Genomic DNA, 17,975 nt, shown 5'->3' with positions numbered 1-17,975 from the left:
GTGGCACACAGGGAAAGGAAGAAGAGGTGATTTTAAAGTCGTCCAGGTAATTAGAACTTAACCTCGCCACATTTACCTCCTGAGCTCAGCGTAAACATGAAGTCTTTGATTCATAACACTGTCCAAGCTTTTGATGAACATCTTGAGATTCTTCAATTGCTGTGCCATATTCTTATATTCCCTCAGTGCCTCATGGTACTGCCTAAGTGTTCATGATAAAATAAAGTTACCAACATAAGCAGAGACAAAGTTGTTAGACTTCTGGCTTAGCAGAAAGGGTGAGTGCATGACAAAAAGCTTCAGCAGAATGAACACCTAACAATCTCCTCACGGTCCCCCTCTTGCTGTCGCTGGCTGGCAATCTTGTCATTGAGGCGGCTAATTTCTGTGTCCAGACTCCTGGCAGTCCGACGCACATTCAGGCGCTGAGGCCAAATCTCTTGGGCTTTGGAAACATGAACCTAAACGTTCGAGGAAGCAAACTAGTGAATCTCTGATGCAACATGGAGGGATCTTTTAAAACTTGGTTCCAACACACTCAACCTGAATGTCCTGCTCCTTGTGCTGCAGCGTGGCTTCCAGCATTTTGATGCTTTGCAGATGAGCGTTGTGTTTCTCATCATACTGGTTCTTGTAATGCTTGCATTTCATCACCTCCTGGTCGGCCTTGGTCAGTTCCTCCTTTATGAAAACACAACCATCAATTAGAGACAAAATGGATGATCAATTAGACAGAAACTGGATGTTCAGAGACAGACACAATACAAGGGCTGGTCTCATCTTACTTTGATTGCGTCGGCCTCCTCAGTAATTGTGCAGATGCGCTCTTTGTGTTCCCTGTACTTCTGCTCAGCCTTTTCGTAAGAAATCTTTAGCTCATTCATCTGAGCTTGCACTTCGTTGTACTCTGTGCTTTTCGATGAAATCTTATTGACAATCTCCTGGAGATCCTCCTCCTATTATGGAACTTTGTTAACATTTTCTCCTGTTAACAAGGGATCTGCTGCTTGGTACAAACCAGTGGGTCGAGGTCTTCCATCTGATGCTCCTCATCATTCTGGAGGTCTGAAAGCTCCAGTTTTAACTTTGTGGCTTCATCCTGCAACCAATTAAATATAGTCTACCACTGAAAAAACTTAACATCAGTCATCACAGAAGGAGAAGTAATACATTGGCAAGCTTCTGCTCTGCAAGGGCTCTCTTCTCCAGTTTCTCGTTCTCTCGGATGTCCTCATCTAACTTCTTAATTTGTTGCTGCAAGGATGATGCCTGAGTTTTCTGGTTATCCAACTCTCTCTGGAGGTGTCTACAAATAGAATATTATTACATTTATGCCAGCAGATGTGTTTGGCCAAGTAGATGGTTACTGGGCACGCACACACACAGACATACCGTATCTCATCCTCGACATCCTTAGAAAGGTGGTTGGCTCGAGTCTGTTCGGCGGTATAAATGCGATTAGTAAAAATCTGGTCGCCGTCCTTGGAGAAGGCCACGTGGCAGTTGGGAGGAGGGTGTCTGGATTGCATCACCTGTCGGGCCTCAGTGCAATTCTACACACACAAAATCTTAAATGCAACTTGCTTGTACGTTAAAAGACATGTGCCCAGCAAAAACTAGAAAGGTAAAGCTGTAATTCTCAGTAAATGCTCCAATTAGTGCCTCTTCTCAATAAACCAGCGAGTCTCTTGAGTCACTAAAGCACTGCGAAAAAAAAAATGGTTTCATTATGCCCATTTTCCTTTCGAGCATGGTTATTCAACTAAATTATTATGGGGAGCATAATTCTAAAAAACGAAGTACCGAACTTCGGCCTACACTATTGTTATTATTATTAGTATTTCAATATTATTCATTTGTAAGACTATGTCTCCCGGCTGGCCTGGGAACGCCTCGGGATCCCCCGGGAAGAGCTAGACGAAGTGGCTGGGGAGAGGGAAGTCTGGGTTTCCCTGCTTAGGCTGTTGCCCCCGCGACCCGACCTCGGATAAGCGGAAGATGATGGATGGATATTCATGAGAATGAGCTTACACTGCAGTAGCCATTTATTTTCGGTCTCTTATTTTTTGTTACAGTTATAAATTCTGGAGAAAAATGTTTTCAATTAAGCAAAAAAACTAAATATCTTTAAGACATCACTTTAGAGTTTTTGGAAATCTGCAGTAAAAAAATGTATTCTCTCCCAAAATTTTGAACTGAATTCAAAATGAGTCCGATAATATTCCCGGGTCCGCCATTAAATTGTTCTGCTTTAGGGTTTATTACCTTAATGAGTAAAATGCACTCGATATTCATCTGGTCAATCAGGCAATTGGCCACAACCGGGTCCTCAATTTCTAGAGCTTGAAGCGCAGATGGATATACTGGGTGATTCACAGCCCTGGAAGAGACAAATGAAACAATGAACTCTTGATTGGAATGTTGAGTGCCAGGTTTTCCAATATTCTCAGTAGCACTGTTGCCCCTACCGCTTGCTTGTATTATAGACATGTGGGGAAAATTGGCTGGTGATGATTGGAGGCCTTCGCCCAGCCGTAAACACTTTATCCATAAGTCCCTTTAGCACTTTTTCATCCTCGTAGTTGTCACAAGTGAAAGCCTTTACCAGACCTTTTAGACACACTTCTATGGCAAGAGCAAGCTCAGAGTCCTTCAGGTTGATAAGGTAACCTAGTGCAGAAAGGCATGGACATGACAGAGATGCATGCAAAGAAATGTTTCACACAATTGGCCAACAAGTCATACCCAGGGGTCCTCGAGGTCTGTGCTTGAATTGGCCCTTTTTATGTGCATCTTCAATGGCATTGAGCAGTGCGGGCATCTGCTCCCCAAACCGCCGTAGACGATTAGATCGACTGCCTTCCATGGTGTGCAAGTGCTTACTGTTGGCTTCTATTGAATTCCTGAGTATGTTGTGCTCTTTCCTGAAGGCATATTTGCATTTGGTGCTTGTAAGTATTTATAAATAATGTTTAGTTTATAAGACCTCACCTTATCTTTCCATGTTCCTCTCTTGCACGACTGTAGGCGTATTGATACTGATCAATTTGCTGATCCAGAGTGGAGATCTGGTGAATCAAATCTTCTAGGTCGGTCTGTATTTGCTGCATTCGCTCCTCCTTGGCCTTTCTCTCTGACCCCGTTATCTGACTGATGCTGGATAGATCAATAGAATGATAATACTGTATTATTCATGTTACATTTTGAATAAAACTAAATGTGTCATCAGGGGCCACACTTTAGCCTGAGATCATTTATCTTGGAGGACAACTGGGCCTTGTCCTTTTCTAAAGCTTTCAGGTTAGCCTTGCATCTATGGACGGTGACCTAGAACACAAAAAAAAACCTTTTAGATTTAGTACTATAAAGATTAAAGTATAATTTAAACTTGTGAAAAAGCTAGTAATGACAACACTGACCTCACTGGACTTGAAAAGAGTGCTTTGTTTTTGGGTATTGGCCTTGAGCTCAGCACATTTAGGCTGGAGCTCCTGGACCTGCTGTGTGATCACCTCCAACTGTTCCTGGATTTGTTTGTACTTCTTCTCGGAGTCCTTGACCTTGTTCTACAATCGGATTGGATGAGAACTTTGTATGCATGTCAGAAAAGTGCAGGGCAATCATTACCTTCCATTCTTTCAATTTTTCATCATATTTTGCAGTCGTATGTTTGTCCGACTGCAGCTTCACTTTCATCGGCTCCAACTCTTTCTCCATCTCAATTACCTGTAAATCACCAAATCCACAACATTTAGACACATACTAAACCTACTCCAGTTCAAGGGGCTGTTTGAATCTTTATCACAGTAAAATTTTTCAACAAAAAAAAAATTAACAAAACCTATAGTTGTTTACCAGAACATATATATGTTATAATTATACATGTATATAAATGTACATTTTTCATTCATATTTCAATATTTTTATTTATATTGAAAAAAAAAATTCAACCAGAAGAATTTGTATGGTGTTCTGGCATGTCACACACCATCTCGTAAACATGTGCACGCAGGGAGCGTGCGCACACACAAATGCAGTCTAAGAGAAGCAAATCATTCTCATAAATAATGTTATGATAAAATATACAAACAATGATAACTAACGTTAGCTATCCAAAACACTATCATTAACCAACGAAACAAACAGCTACATACGTAAGTAGTAGTGTACGTCATTACAAGGGCTGCACGACTGAGAAAAAACCTGAAAGCAATATTTCTCTTCAAACTTGCAATTCAATTTGGGATTTTTATATTTTATGAATACAAATGCATAAAACTGGGAAAGTAACAAGTAAGACATTTTATTTTAAGACTGTCAATCTACATTGTTGTCACAAGGTGCCGCACATTAGAACAAAATGCAATAATTTACTTTCAAAAATATTTGGCTTTATGCACGGACTCACAACTTTGGTCTACATCATTATGCTCTAAAACTGAAAAAATAACCTGTAACAACTATACAATGTTTATAATGTAATGTAATCATCACAATATACAGTAATAATAATGCAAGTAACCATTGAAAAGGATATACACTTTTGTTTGCAATTATAGTATAATTGTTAACTACTGTACTGTAATTGGAAGTTAAATAAATTACTTATACTAAATAAACAAACTAACAATAAAATGGACGCTTAATTCTGTAAGCAAAAATGGAATCTAAAATAAATAAACATCTTAAAGTAAGTGGGCGGGATACGGCCCAAAATACTTTGGAAGGTATGAATCCACATAGAGAAGGCAAACAGCCCCTTTAAAGGTGGGATAAAATGATCTGACCACAGCCCAGGCCATCTGCTTCTGTAAGTCCTCCAATTTGGTTTGCAACTCATCAAGCGATGCCAGGTTCTTGTAGCGCTCCTCTTTCTCCAAGGACTTCCGCTTCAGTTCTTTCAAGCACTGTGACATACACCCAAATACTTCAATGACAGTGAGGGCAGATTTTTTCATAGCAAATAAAAAACAATAATTTAACAAATTAACTTCAAGGGGACCTATTAGGCAAAACCAACTCTTCTTACCAATTGGTACCTGTTTTTGTGAATTTGTGATCTGCATAAGTCCCGAATATGAGAAATCATATCATGAAGGCATGGCCGATATATTTAAAAAACATTCTGGCCTTTCTTCATACTTATTCTAAACAAGCCGTTTGGAATTTTCACATCCTGTGACGTTTTTTCAACATGTTAGGTTTCTATTTTAATGGTAGATGTTTAGATGTTTAATGGTAGCTTTGTGCAAGTCCGCCATTGTTGTCCAAAGCTTGTAGTCAGTAAGTTCCCTATTTATCTCTGTTCTCTTGTTGTGAGACAGACTCGCTCTTACATGCAAATACATCCTCTACTGTTGCCTACTCACAGCTGGCAAAAAAGTACAAAAGAAATGAAGGAAATCTGGAGGGCCAAAATTAAAGTTGAACTTGCACTTACCCATCATTTGCAAGTTAGGAATTGCTGTGGGCTTTCGTTAAGTTTTCACTTCTGCTATGTTGAGCTAAAACATACCGCCGCACGCGCACAGCTCACTAGCTAGTGGTCATCGATAATTTCCGACCAGGCAGCTCAAGGATTTCCGTTTTGTAGTTACAATTTAGTGTCCTTAAAAAAAATCTAAATATTGAAATGCAAGACGGAAGTTTATGTATGTTTTATATAAAGTCACTTTAATCATTTTAAGACCTTTCAAAACTTTTATGAGATTTTAGGCAAATTATTTTAAGGCCTTAGATTAAAATTGTGGAATTAAGAACGCTTTTTTTTTTTATAAATAGTTTTTAAGACCTAGCGGATGCCCTGTGCTTAAAAAAAAAAATTAAATCTAATCCATCCATTTTCCCACCGCTTGTCACTTTCAGGGTCACGGGGGATGCTGGAGCCTATCTCAGCTGCATTCGGGCGGAAGGCGGGGTGCACCCTGGACAAGTCGTCACTTCATCGCAGGGCAAACACAGAGACAACATTCACATACTAGGGCCAATTTAGTTTTGGCAATCAACCTATCCCCATGTACATGTCTTTGGAGGTGGGAGGAAGCCGGAGTAACCGGAGGGAACCCACACAGTCAGAGGGAGAACATGCAAACTCCACACAGAAAGATCCCGAGACCAGAATGGAACCCAGGACCTTCGTATTGTGAAGCACATGTACTAACCCCTCTGCACCGTGTTGATATCTGGCATAATGCAGTTGAGATTAGTTTCATATGAGAACAGTGTGTGCGCGTCTCAGTGTGCCTCCAAATGGCAGCGCCTGTTACCCTGTTACCTAGTAACATTAGCAAGTGCATGCCAAGTCTGAGTCTCACGGGCATTATAGCTTTAGTCATTTTTGTTAGCTCAGCAGGTTAGCAGCAGTTTGTTGGCCTTGATGTCAGCTTCGTTTACTCTTTCACTAGTTTGTGTTAGCTCTCAATTTGCTTCCATGACTGCAAGTTCTTGTCTACAAACAGGGTATTGTTTAGATGGCAAGTTTATCACTTGAATCATTGATTTGTTGTTTAATATTCCTTCCGAGGCCTCTTAGTTACTAGCACATACTGCAGTTTGTGTCAAGTTTTAAGGTAGTAAGAAAAAAAAAAAAGAAAAAAAGGATTTTACTGACAAGTTCCTCCTACTAATATCTTGATAAGCTAACATCACTCGGAAAAGATGAAGCCAGAAAAGTTAAATGTATTCTTTTGAGGTATTTACATTATTAAAAGTTAAAATGTGAGTTATCTTTTCTGAGAAACTGTCTTTTCAAAACTGAGAAAAAATGTCCATAGTGTAGATACTGCTGGTCTGACGTAAACGTTGAGCGACTCAGTGGGTGTTCCCGCACAATTGTTTGCAATTATAAATACTTGTTTGTAGTAATAAATATGATTAGAACATAAAGGCATTATGTCTTCAATAACAGTAAGTGTGTTTATTCTAAACATTCCTGCCATTTCATGTTACACACTCCGGAATTTTTAAGTATTTTTTGGGAGATATACCACAATAAGATCGTACAGTGGTCTTAATACTGTCAAAGCGCTTTGAGTACCTTGAAGGTAGAAAAGCGCTATACAAGTACAACCCATTTATCATTTATAATATCATACCATGAGATTCCGATATTGTTACGTCCCTGTTAATAATTACAGAGAAACTAAATTATGACTTTCGTCAGATACTCATAATTGTGTTCGATGTGGTGGTGTAAAATGTGTAATTAGTGGGAAATTTTAATAGCCTAAATACAAAAAAGTAAATTTGGGTACACAAGGCACCGTCAAGAACACTAAAAAACAAGAACATTGAAGGTAGCAATAAATGGGGTAGAGGGTGCCCAAAATTCATAGTAACGACCTTGACACAAAGTAGAGTATAGTTCTAACTTATATCTGTCACTACGATATGGTAGCGCTAAAAACTACAACATGGCTGATGGAAAGAAGACACATTCTAAGTGGAGGCACGTAAATAAGACCGCCCACAAATCGACGCACCCTGAATAGACGGTCACAAAGCGGCTTGAAGACGGTCTGTAAAACAATCTACGCAAAATTTTGTCCAACTAGCTACTATTACATCTTATGTAGACTATAAAGAATTGTTTTAAATGGAGAAAAACATTACAATGTGATTCCTTTAAGACACTTACCTCACCATGTTGATCCACTTTATCTTCAGTGACATGTTTGGTAGTTTTGATGTGCACAAAGTCCTTCTTCATCTGCTCCAGTTGTGTGGCTTTCATGAAAAACTGAACAACAAAGGAGAAACACCTTCAATAAAGTATCTCTATGAACCGTTGTTGCAGAGCGCCAGCGGCCGTCATGCAGCCCCAGACAGTGACACTTGTACCAGTATGGTATTAAATAATACTGGCTGAGTTTTGAGTCATTTTCACTGAAATGTACATCTATACTGTTAAGCAAATCATACACTGCCTAGTGTTCTCAAAATTTATTTCTTTAATATTGCCCTTTATTACAAAAATATTCTTCAAATGTGACAAGTGTACATCATTTTGTGAAATAATCTATTTCTTCAATGAACAAACTCATTCACCAAGAAAAGTTAGGTAAGCAAACCTTGTATTTGTCCCCCTCTCCTTTGGAGTGCAGGAAGTATTTGCTCATTTCTTGGGTGAGAACTGACACAGGATTGTTGACCTTTTTGGGGGAAATAACAGGTTAGGTTATTTCTCTTATGAATAATATTAATCTGCATCCTATATCCTGCACCACTACAGTTCATACCTGAATATTAAAATTGTCCAGCATCGAGTCAAGCTCCTCCTTTTTGGTGGAGATAATATGGCCTACAAGAAAAAATAATCTGAATGAACTATCTTGCATTTTAGCATGGAGACATATTGTACTGTGAAAATATGAATATTGCCTAATGTTATGTCCACACATTCACAGGTATTAAAAAAGTCAACACCCATTTTTTTGTTTGCTGGTTGTCAAGAACATACCGAAGCAACAGGTGATTCAATAACCCCATTTTGTACAATTTGAAGGAAATTAATTTCCGGGAAAGACCTAGTAATGATAAAATGTGTAAAGGGGGAATAATACTTGTGGACTGACAGTGGGGCAAAAATAAAAGGCTACCAAAAAAGTAGTGATTGTGTGGGCATGATTTAAGTCAAAACTCTGTAGTTAACTTCTTTTTTACCAGTTTTGCTCTTAAGTTTATATGTTCTCGCTCCATCACGGGTTATCCTCAGGTCTATAATGATGGCTTGACCGTACACGTCAGATTTGTAGGCATCCCTTCCTTTGTTGCGCAGGGTGATGGATACGTCAGCCGAGCTGGGAGAGCAAAGCAATAACAGGTTAGCCTCTTCGTGTGTTAATGACATAGAATTTCTCTAAAAATACATACAGTACAGCAAACACATTGATAGGGCACATGTATGTAACCCAAGGAAACACAGTCCTTTAGCAAAAATGTTTTCTTTACTAAATAACGGTGGCAGTGCAAAATTTAATCGCATCACACTGAGATGTGTTGAGACGCAGTTCACTTCTTAACGCTTTTAATAGGTGGGTTACAATCACATCATCAATCAATCAATCAATGATTATTTATATAGCCCTAAATCACTCGTGTCTCAAAGGGCTGCACAAACCACAACACAAACCACAACGACATCCTTGGTAGAGCCCACATAAGGGCGAGGAAAACTCACACCCAGTGGGACTCACACCCAGTGGGACGTCAATGACAATGAAGACTATGAGAAACCTTGGAGAGGACCAAATATGCGGGCAACCCCCCCCCCCCATAGTGACCTCGAGGCACATCCGGGCACTTCTGGGTTTCAGAAGATGGTCAAAGCCCCATTAGGCTATTGTTTATTTACCTGAATCTGTGCAAATTAAGGCTTTTGTTGAAAGTTTTAGAGGCAAATATAAAAGTAATCATGAAAAAATATTTAAAATGGCAAAGAGTGGATTTTTTCACTCTTAAGAAAATTATTATTTTTAAAGATTTAAACCATTTATCATGACCAGGAGGTTACGGCTACCTCACTTCACTTGACACTTACGGTACTTAGAGAAGAAAAGATTGGAGGCACATCATGTATTTACATGTGAGGGGTACAGAAATTAAGCATTAATCCATGAAGGACAAAGTTTAATTTCTGTGCATCGCTAAGTACCATATTTTATTGACATAAGTGCGGAGCTGCTATGAGAAAAAGTATTAGTTTGTTTGAAGTTGATTTCCTGCTACTAATATTAGTCTCTTCTACAATTCATGTCTGCAGTTGTTTTATGATGTGAATTTCATATTTTGTCTCATTATTTAGCTGTATATGTCCCTGTTGTTCAGCAATGTTTGCGAGAAATATTAAGATTCAGTATATGCTGTTGAGCCTACGAGTGATTTATTCATCTAGTTTTAAGTTAAAGTACCACTGATTGTCACACACACACTAGGTGTGGTGAAATTTTTCCTCTGCATTTGACCCGTCCCCTTGATCACCCCCTGGGAAGTGAGGGGAGCAGTGGGCAGCAGCGGTGCCGCGCCCGGGAATCATTTATGGTGATTTAAATAGATATTATGAAGGATATTTTCTTGATGCTAACAAATATCACCGAAGACGCTATAATGTGGTCATCCGTGTCGAATAAAGCAATCGTCTTTCCTGCACAAAAACAGCTAAGTAGTTAGTTTCTGTTATGAAAATGAACAACAAAAATACGCTGGATTAGACCAACAATATTTATTACTAGAACTTAACATGATGTTATTTATTTGCCCATAGAGGTCTTCGTAGTTATATTCAGGCATAGCAGCCACATATTACAAAAGAACAAAAAACTAATGTGATGTAGTGTCCTTTCTTTACATTTACTTCTGCTGTCAAACACCAGTAATATAGCAGTGAATAAAGTATTGCATCACAGAAAGTTTTTCTCAAACAAATCAAACATTCAAACAAACATTTTACAAAGTGATCGCTGCAGACACAAGTATGGTCTGATTGTATTCCACAAAATTATGAAAGTGATATTTTTAAGAGCCATTCCCTTTGACACACTTTCGTTTTTACCTGACTTAATTACCTTTAATAAACCACTCATTTCGGGACTCTACAAAATCTTTTTCCCATCTCTCTATTTGAACGATTGGAACACCCAAGAACGGAACAGCAATACGGCATTTTCTGATCGAACGCTACACTCTCTCTCACTTGTTTTACTGCTACGCTTTAGCTGCTTGACCATGGTGAGAATTAAGCCGCAAAGAACAGAAACGGATGTGTTTTCATGTGCAACCCTCCTATAAGGGTATCAAATTACTGGGTTAATTACGGTTAATAAAGTTCAGCCTTGTTTTTAAATGACATGAATCTAATTTTTCATTTCAAATGTTACGTTCTCTGCATGCCTGCAAGTTTGCCACTCTTCTTGTGCCGGACTGAGAGCAAAAATAGTACTGCCAGTCGGCACAACAATAATACATAGCCACAGCAAAAAAGCAGAAAAGAAGTCTCACTGTCACAATATTGATGCTAGCAGCTTTAAATCCTTGGGGGGTGAATTAAATCAAACAAATGCAGTAAAATATAATTAATAAACGTAGACATACTATAAGTTGCTTACAGTTAGTATATGTTTCAAAGTTAGTATATGTTTCAAAGTTATCATGAAGTAGACAACGCTTTAAATTTTTTAGCGTACGACGGATCTATTTATCATACGAGCCGTGGAGATATTATTTCACTTCTCGGTGTGTTTTGACCCACATTAAGCTGTTTTTATACTAAACAAATCTGTATATAAATATGCTGATGTATTAAAATTATGTGTACATTATATATACACATCAGAGCACACTTACATAAAGGAGAATGTTGTTTTAAATAACTTAATGTTTAAGTAAACAACCTAATGTTCTGTCGTTAAATAAGGTTTAGGACATGATATATGTACTTGTATGAGACATATGTGATGGACAGTGACGGAATTTAATCAAAGCCAACAAACGTTTTACAAAGTTTAACATGTAATTGTGAGAAATAAAATATATATTTGTTAAACCTGTTCTTTAAACCACTATTGGCAACATGTGCTAGCAATGTGATTGATGGGTATTTTTTTAATTCATATTATCTGAAGCAAAGGAAGTTCAACAAGTTCAACATTCAATACTTACAGCCTAAAATTTGTTCTGTTTTTTTATGTTCAACTTCAGCACTGATGATGCCGTAATGTTTTATTTTAGTAAATAAAACAGATTGCATCTGTTCATGTCTGTTAAAAACACTAAATTACTTTAAATAGACATTTTTTGTTATTATGTATCTCCACTTATAATAATGTAATAACTTTGAATAAAAATACCCAAGGTTGAGGGTTTTTCTTTGTACTGCATTGTTTAGGTAATATTAAAAAAGAGATTAATTAATTAAAGATCATATTCAATTTATCAAAAATGATTTGACAGCACTAGTTTTTACCTTTCGCCTTCTTTCACAAAACCCTTGAGAGACGCTCCTCTGTTTGTGGCCTGTGCGTTCCCACCTAATGAAACTATTAGGGCCGTCAGGATGGCAGTCTTTCCACCTGCGCAGAAAATGAGCACCTTAAAGGCCTACTGAAACCCACTACTACCCACCACGCAGTCTGATAGTTTATATATCAATGATGAAATATTAACATTACAACACATGCCAATACGTCCTTTTTAGTTTACTAAATTACAATTTTAAATTTCCCGGGAGTTTCGTCTTCGAAACGTCGTGTAATGATGACGTATACGCAAGACGTCACAGGGTTTCAGGAAGTATGAGCACTACGCACACACTCAGCCCAAAGTTGTCTGCTTTAACGGCTTAATTACACAGTATTTTGGACATCTGTGTTGCTGAATCTTTTGCAATTTGTTCAATTAATATTGGAGAAGTTACAGTAGAAAGATGGAGTTGGGAAGCTTTCGCCTTTAGCCACACAAACACAGGGTGATTACTTGTTTAAAATTCCCGGAGGTGAAAATTTACTAATGTCAACCAGCAGGTTTCGATGACAAAATTGAGGTTAAAAAGTCGCTTATTATCGAAAATCGGCGTAGCTTTCGTCCTGCTGCAGCTTCGTGACTTCCCTCAGAGACACTGCGCGCCAACACCCGGCCGTGGACACACTTCTCAGACTATCAGGTAATATTAAACTCACTAAAACACTATCAACACAATAGAAATATAAGGGATTTCCCAGAATTATCCTAGTAAATGTGTTTAAAAACATTGGAACCCTTCCCAATGCAAAGGCGTTTTTTTGTATTTTTTCTAGTACGTCGCTATCAATATCCTCAAACACGAATCTTTCATCCTCGCTCAAATTAACGGGGAAATTGACGTTTTCTCGGTGCGTATAGCACTGTTTGTTGCAGGCTCCCATTAAATTCAATGTAAATATATGAGGAGCCATCAACATGTGACGTCATCGTCTGCGACTTCCGGTAGAGGCAGGGCATTTCTATTAGCATTGACAGTTGCGAACTTTATCGTCTATGTTCGCTACTAAATCCTTTTTACTAAATCACGAAATGATCAAGTCTGACACATAGAATGGACCTGCTATCCCTGTTTAAATAAGAAAATCTCATTTCAGTAGGCCTTTAAACACACTGCATGTAAAAAATCACATCAAAAAAAAACAACTACTCAGGTTTGTGTTATGAGCTGACACTATATATTCTAAATTACAGGACTCTCGTGACCTTTATTACCTCATCTTTCTCCGAGAAGACAACTTTCACCTACTGACCTCTTTTTATTTAATAAATCTCAGGACACGAAATAAATTTAAAAAATCCTGACACAGAGTATGTATCTTACTCTCACTTTAGTTAAGTATTTCTATGTTGTGGCCATGTATTACTGGCCGCGTGACAGGCATAAAAATTACGCTTGGAGGATCGTCAGTGGTCTCAAACTCACGACATGCGGGCTATTTGTGGTCCACAGGCCCATTTTTTTTGGTCCTCTATTTCACTTCATAGTTTAGTGTGGGGTTGCGTCATATAGTAATTTGGCTTTCGGTAGCGCTTCTAATAGTATCGTTACATCGGGATAATGCATGATGATGACACATTCTTCCTGCAATTTTCTGCCCGTGACTGCGTGGGTTCCGTTCGGGTACTCCGGCTTCCTCCCACCTCCAAAAACAAGGACCTGGGGATAGGTTGATTGGCAACACTAAATGGGCCCTAGTGTGTGAATGTGAGTGTGAATGTTGTCTGTCTATCTGTGTTGGCCCTGCGATGAGGTGGTGACTTGTCCAGTGTCTACCCCACCTTTCACCCGAATACAGCTGAGATAGGCTTCAGGACCCCCCAAGATGCCGAAAGTGACAAGCGGTAGCAAACGGATGTGATGGATGGGCATTGAAGTCGGACATCACTGAGGGCCTAGTTGGGAAACGCACGGCCCGCCACTGACTAAACGTGAGTTGTGATGTGGTCTGTGATCCTTAAAGGCCTACTGAAATTAGATTTTCTTATTTAAACGGGGATAGCAGGTCACTTCTATGTGTCATACTTGATCATTTCGCGATATTGCCATATTTTTGCTGAAAAGATTTAGTAGTGACGCCACCTCCTCTTCTGCCCCGCTTTACTGTGGTGTCCCCTAGGGATCTATTTTAGGCCCCATCCTGTTCGCTCTTTATCTCCTCCCTCTTGGAGATATTTTTAAGAAACATGGAGTGTTTTATCACTTTTATGCAGATGACTGCCAAATTTATATGCCGATTTCAAAAAGCCACGGCCCCCTGACACCCCTTCTTAACTGTCTATGCGACGTTAAGGCTTGGTTAGCCCAGAATTTTTTAATAATGAGTGAGGGAAAAACGGAAATTTTAGTTTTTGGTCTGGCCCTCACTGACTTGGGACCATTGCAAAATGATGTGCGTCCCAAAGTCACCAGCCTTGGCGTCACTATAGACAGCGATTTTAAACTAGACAAACAAGTCAATGGCGTTTTAAAATCGTGTTTTTATCACCTTCGTCTTTTAGTAAAGGTTAAACCGTTTTTATCTTTTAACCTTTTTGAACAAGTCGTGCATGCTTTTATTTCAAGTCGCCTGGACTACTGCAATGCACTTTATGCTGGCATTAGCCAAAAAGCTCTCTCCCGGTTGCAGTTAGTCCAGAACGCGGCAGCACGACTTTTAACCGGGGCCAGGAAACGCCAGAATATAACCCCAATTCTTCAGTTTGCACTGGCTCCCTGTTCATTTTAGAATTGATTTTAAAACATTGCTGCTTGTTTTTAAATCTTTACATGGACTGGCACCTCAATATATCTCGGACCTTATCCAAATTTACATTCCTGCGCGCGCTCTGAGGTCCGAGAGCCAGTTCCAGCTCGTGGTGCCCAAGACCAGACTTAAGACCAGGGGAGACAGGGCCTTCTCTGTGGTCGGCCCTAAGCTCTGGAACACTCTGCCGCTCCATGTTCAAACTGCTTCCACAGTGGAGTGTTTTAAGTCTCGTCTTAAGACCCACTTTTATTCTTTGGCTTTTAACACTACGTGAGTTGTGTGGTCCTCTGTTCTCTGTTGTCCTCTGTGTTTTTTATACACTTTGATTTCTATTTTACTGTTTTAATTGATTTTACCCTTTAAAATAGTTTTTAATCATATTTGTTTTTATATTGTTTTTATTGTTTTTATATTTATTTATTTTTTGTTTTTATTCAGTCATTGGTGGAGCATAATATATATATATATATACTTTTTTTATTTTATTTTATTTATTTATTTTTTTTACAATTGTTTTTAACATGGCTGTGCAGCACTTTGGAAACGTTATTGTTATTTAAATGTGCTATATAAATAAAGTGGATTGGATTGGATTGGATTAGTGAACATCCACGATAAAGTTCGCAACTTTTGGTCGCTAACAGAAAAGCCCTGCCTTTACCGGAAGTCACAGACGATGACGTCACATGTTGATGGCTTCTCACATCTTCACATTGTTTTTAATGGGAGCCTCCAACAAAAAGACCTATTCGGACCGAAAAATGACACTTTCCCCATTAATTTGAGCGAGGATGAAAGATTTGTGTTTGAGGATATTGATAGCATTGGGAAGGATTCAGATGTTTTTAGACACATTTACTAGGATAATTCTGGGAAATCCATTATCTTTCTATTGTGTTGCTAGTGTTTTAGTGAGTTTAACATTACCTGATAGTCAGAGGGGTGTGTCCACGGCCGGGTGTCTTGATGCCAGTGTCTCAGGGAAGTTGACGGCAGCTTTATGAACGGCGCAAGCTCAGCTGATCTCCGGTAAGAAGCGACTTTTTACCACAAGTTTCTCACCGAAATCTGCTGGTTGACATTCGGTCGGGATCCATGTTCTCTTGACCATTCTTATCCATAATTGTCCGATCATTACCTTATAAAATTCGAGGTTCAGACGCATGTTCGTCAAACTAATAATAATAATAACTGCTATAGCAGCCGCAACATTAATACGGCCACAACGACAACTCTTGCTGACCTACTGCCCTCAGTAATGGCACCATTGCCAGAGTGTGTGGGCTCTATTGATAACCTCACTAACAACTTTAACAACGCCCTGCGCGAAACCATTGATAGTATAGCACCGCTGAAGTTAAAAAAGGCTCCAAAAAAGCGTACCCCGTGGTTTACAGAAGAAACTAGAGCTCAGAAATTATTACGTAGAAAGCTGGAACCAAATGGCGCACGACTAAACTTGAGGTGCACCATCAAGCATTGAGTGATAGTTTCATAACTTATAAACGCATGCTTACCTTAGCTAAAGCTAAATATTACTCAAATCTCATCCACCGTAATAAAAACGATCCTAAATTTTTGTTTAGTACGGTAGCATCGCTAACCCAACAAGGGACCCCTTCCAGTAGGTCCACCCACTCAGCTGATGACTTTATGCAATTCTTTAGTAAGAAAATTGAAGTCATTGGAAAGGAGATTAAAGACAATGCGTCCCAGCTATAACGGGGTTCTATTAACACTGATACGATTGTATATACGGCGGATACTGCCCTCCAAAATAGTTTCTCTCGTTTTGAGGAAATAACATTAGAGGAATTGTTACAACGTGTAAATGGAATTAAACAAACAACATGTTTACTTGACCCTCTTCCTGGGAAACTGATCAAGGAGCTCTTTGTATTATTAGGTCCATCAGTGCTAAATATTATAAACTTATCACTTTCCACGGGCACTGTTCCCCTAGCATTCAAAAAAGCGGTTATTCATCCTCTTCTTAAAAGACCTAACCTCGATCCTGACCTCATGGTAAACTACCGACCGGTGTCTCACCTTCCCTTTATTTAAAAAATCCTCGAAAAAATTGTTGCGGAGCAGTTAAATGAACACTTAGCGTCTAACAATCTATGTGAAACCTTTCAATCCGGTTTCAGGGCAAATCACTCTACGGAGACAGCCCTCGCAAAAATGACTAATGATTTATTGCTAACGATGGATTCTGATGCGTCATCTATGTTGCTGCTCCTCGATCTTAGCGCTGCTTTCGATACCGTCGATCATAATATTTTATTAGAACGTATCAAAACACAAATTGGTATGTCGGACTTAGCCCTGTCTTGGTTTAACTATTATCTTACTGATAGGATGCAGTGCGTCTCCCATAACAATGTGACCTCGTACTACGTTAAGGTAACGTGTGGAGTTCCCCAGGGTTCGGTCCTTGGCCCTGCACTCTTCAGCATCTACATGCTGCCGCTAGGTGACATCATACGCAAATACGGTGTTAGCTTTCACTGTTATGCTGATGACACCCAACTCTACATGCCCCTAAAGCTGACCAACACGCCGGATTGTAGTCAGCTGGAGGCGTGTCTTAATGAAATTAAACAATGGATGTCCGCTATCTTTTTGCAACTCAACGCCAAAAAAACGGAAATGCTGATTATCGGTCCTGCTAGACACCGACCTCTATTTAATAATACAACTGTAACATTTGACAACCAAACGATTAAACAAGGCGACTCAGTAAAGAATCTGGGTATTATCTTCGACTCAACTCTCTCCTCTGAGGCACACATTAAAAGCGTTACTAAAACGGCCTTCTTTCATCTCCGTAATATCGCTAAAATTCGCTCCATTCTGTCCACTAAAGACGCTGAGATCATTATCCATGCATTTGTTATGTCTCGCCTCGACTACTGTAACTTATTATTTTCGGGTCTCCCTATGTCTAGCATTAAAAGATTACAGTTGGTACAAAATGCGGCTGCTAGACTTTTGACAAGAACAAGAAAGTTTGATCACATTACGCCTGTACTGGCTCACCTGCACTGGCTTCCTGTGCACCTAAGATGTGACTTTAAGGTTTTACTACTTACGTATAAAATACTACACGGTCTAGCTCCATCCTATCTTGCCGATTGTATTGTACCATATGTCCCGGCAAGAAATCTGCGTTCAAAGGACTCCGGCTTATTAGTGATTCCCAAAGCCCAA

The 17,975-nt window shown here is 39.1% G+C and overlaps 1 protein-coding gene across 5 annotated transcripts in view; it reads right to left on the bottom strand.

Annotated features, from left to right (window-relative positions):
• The window catches only part of si:dkey-119f1.1 (Structural maintenance of chromosomes protein 6-like), a 29,030-nt gene that overhangs the window by 9,137 nt on the left and 1,918 nt on the right, over positions 1–17,975 (bottom strand). For 4 of the 5 annotated variants that reach the window (XR_009806807.1, XM_061900623.1, XM_061900622.1 and 1 more), the window contains exons 4-23: positions 11,960–12,065; positions 8,662–8,798; positions 8,238–8,299; positions 8,070–8,150; positions 7,637–7,738; positions 4,788–4,907; positions 3,628–3,726; positions 3,420–3,566; positions 3,239–3,327; positions 2,992–3,156; positions 2,746–2,924; positions 2,469–2,670; positions 2,266–2,380; positions 1,393–1,553; positions 1,171–1,306; positions 1,019–1,099; positions 786–956; positions 544–681; positions 316–461; positions 77–202 (exon numbers count right to left, since the gene is read on the bottom strand). Coding sequence is in view for 4 of the 5 variants with exons in the window: in XM_061900623.1 (XP_061756607.1) it covers positions 77–202; positions 316–461; positions 544–681; positions 786–956; positions 1,019–1,099; positions 1,171–1,306; positions 1,393–1,553; positions 2,266–2,380; positions 2,469–2,670; positions 2,746–2,924; positions 2,992–3,156; positions 3,239–3,327; positions 3,420–3,566; positions 3,628–3,726; positions 4,788–4,907; positions 7,637–7,738; positions 8,070–8,150; positions 8,238–8,299; positions 8,662–8,798; positions 11,960–12,065 (2,563 nt within the window). In the remaining variant the exon portion in view is untranslated. The remainder of the gene's footprint in view (positions 1–76; positions 203–315; positions 462–543; positions 682–785; positions 957–1,018; positions 1,100–1,170; positions 1,307–1,392; positions 1,554–2,265; positions 2,381–2,468; positions 2,671–2,745; positions 2,925–2,991; positions 3,157–3,238; positions 3,328–3,419; positions 3,567–3,627; positions 3,727–4,787; positions 4,908–7,636; positions 7,739–8,069; positions 8,151–8,237; positions 8,300–8,661; positions 8,799–11,959; positions 12,066–17,975) is intronic. The other variant, XM_061900625.1, reaches the window with a different exon arrangement.

The sequence above is a fragment of the Nerophis ophidion genome, linkage group LG05 (genome assembly GCF_033978795.1).
Source record: "Nerophis ophidion isolate RoL-2023_Sa linkage group LG05, RoL_Noph_v1.0, whole genome shotgun sequence".
Lineage (NCBI taxonomy): Eukaryota > Metazoa > Chordata > Actinopteri > Syngnathiformes > Syngnathidae > Nerophis > Nerophis ophidion.
Note: the sequence above shows the minus strand (reverse complement) of the source record. Positions and strands in the feature narration are given on the sequence as shown.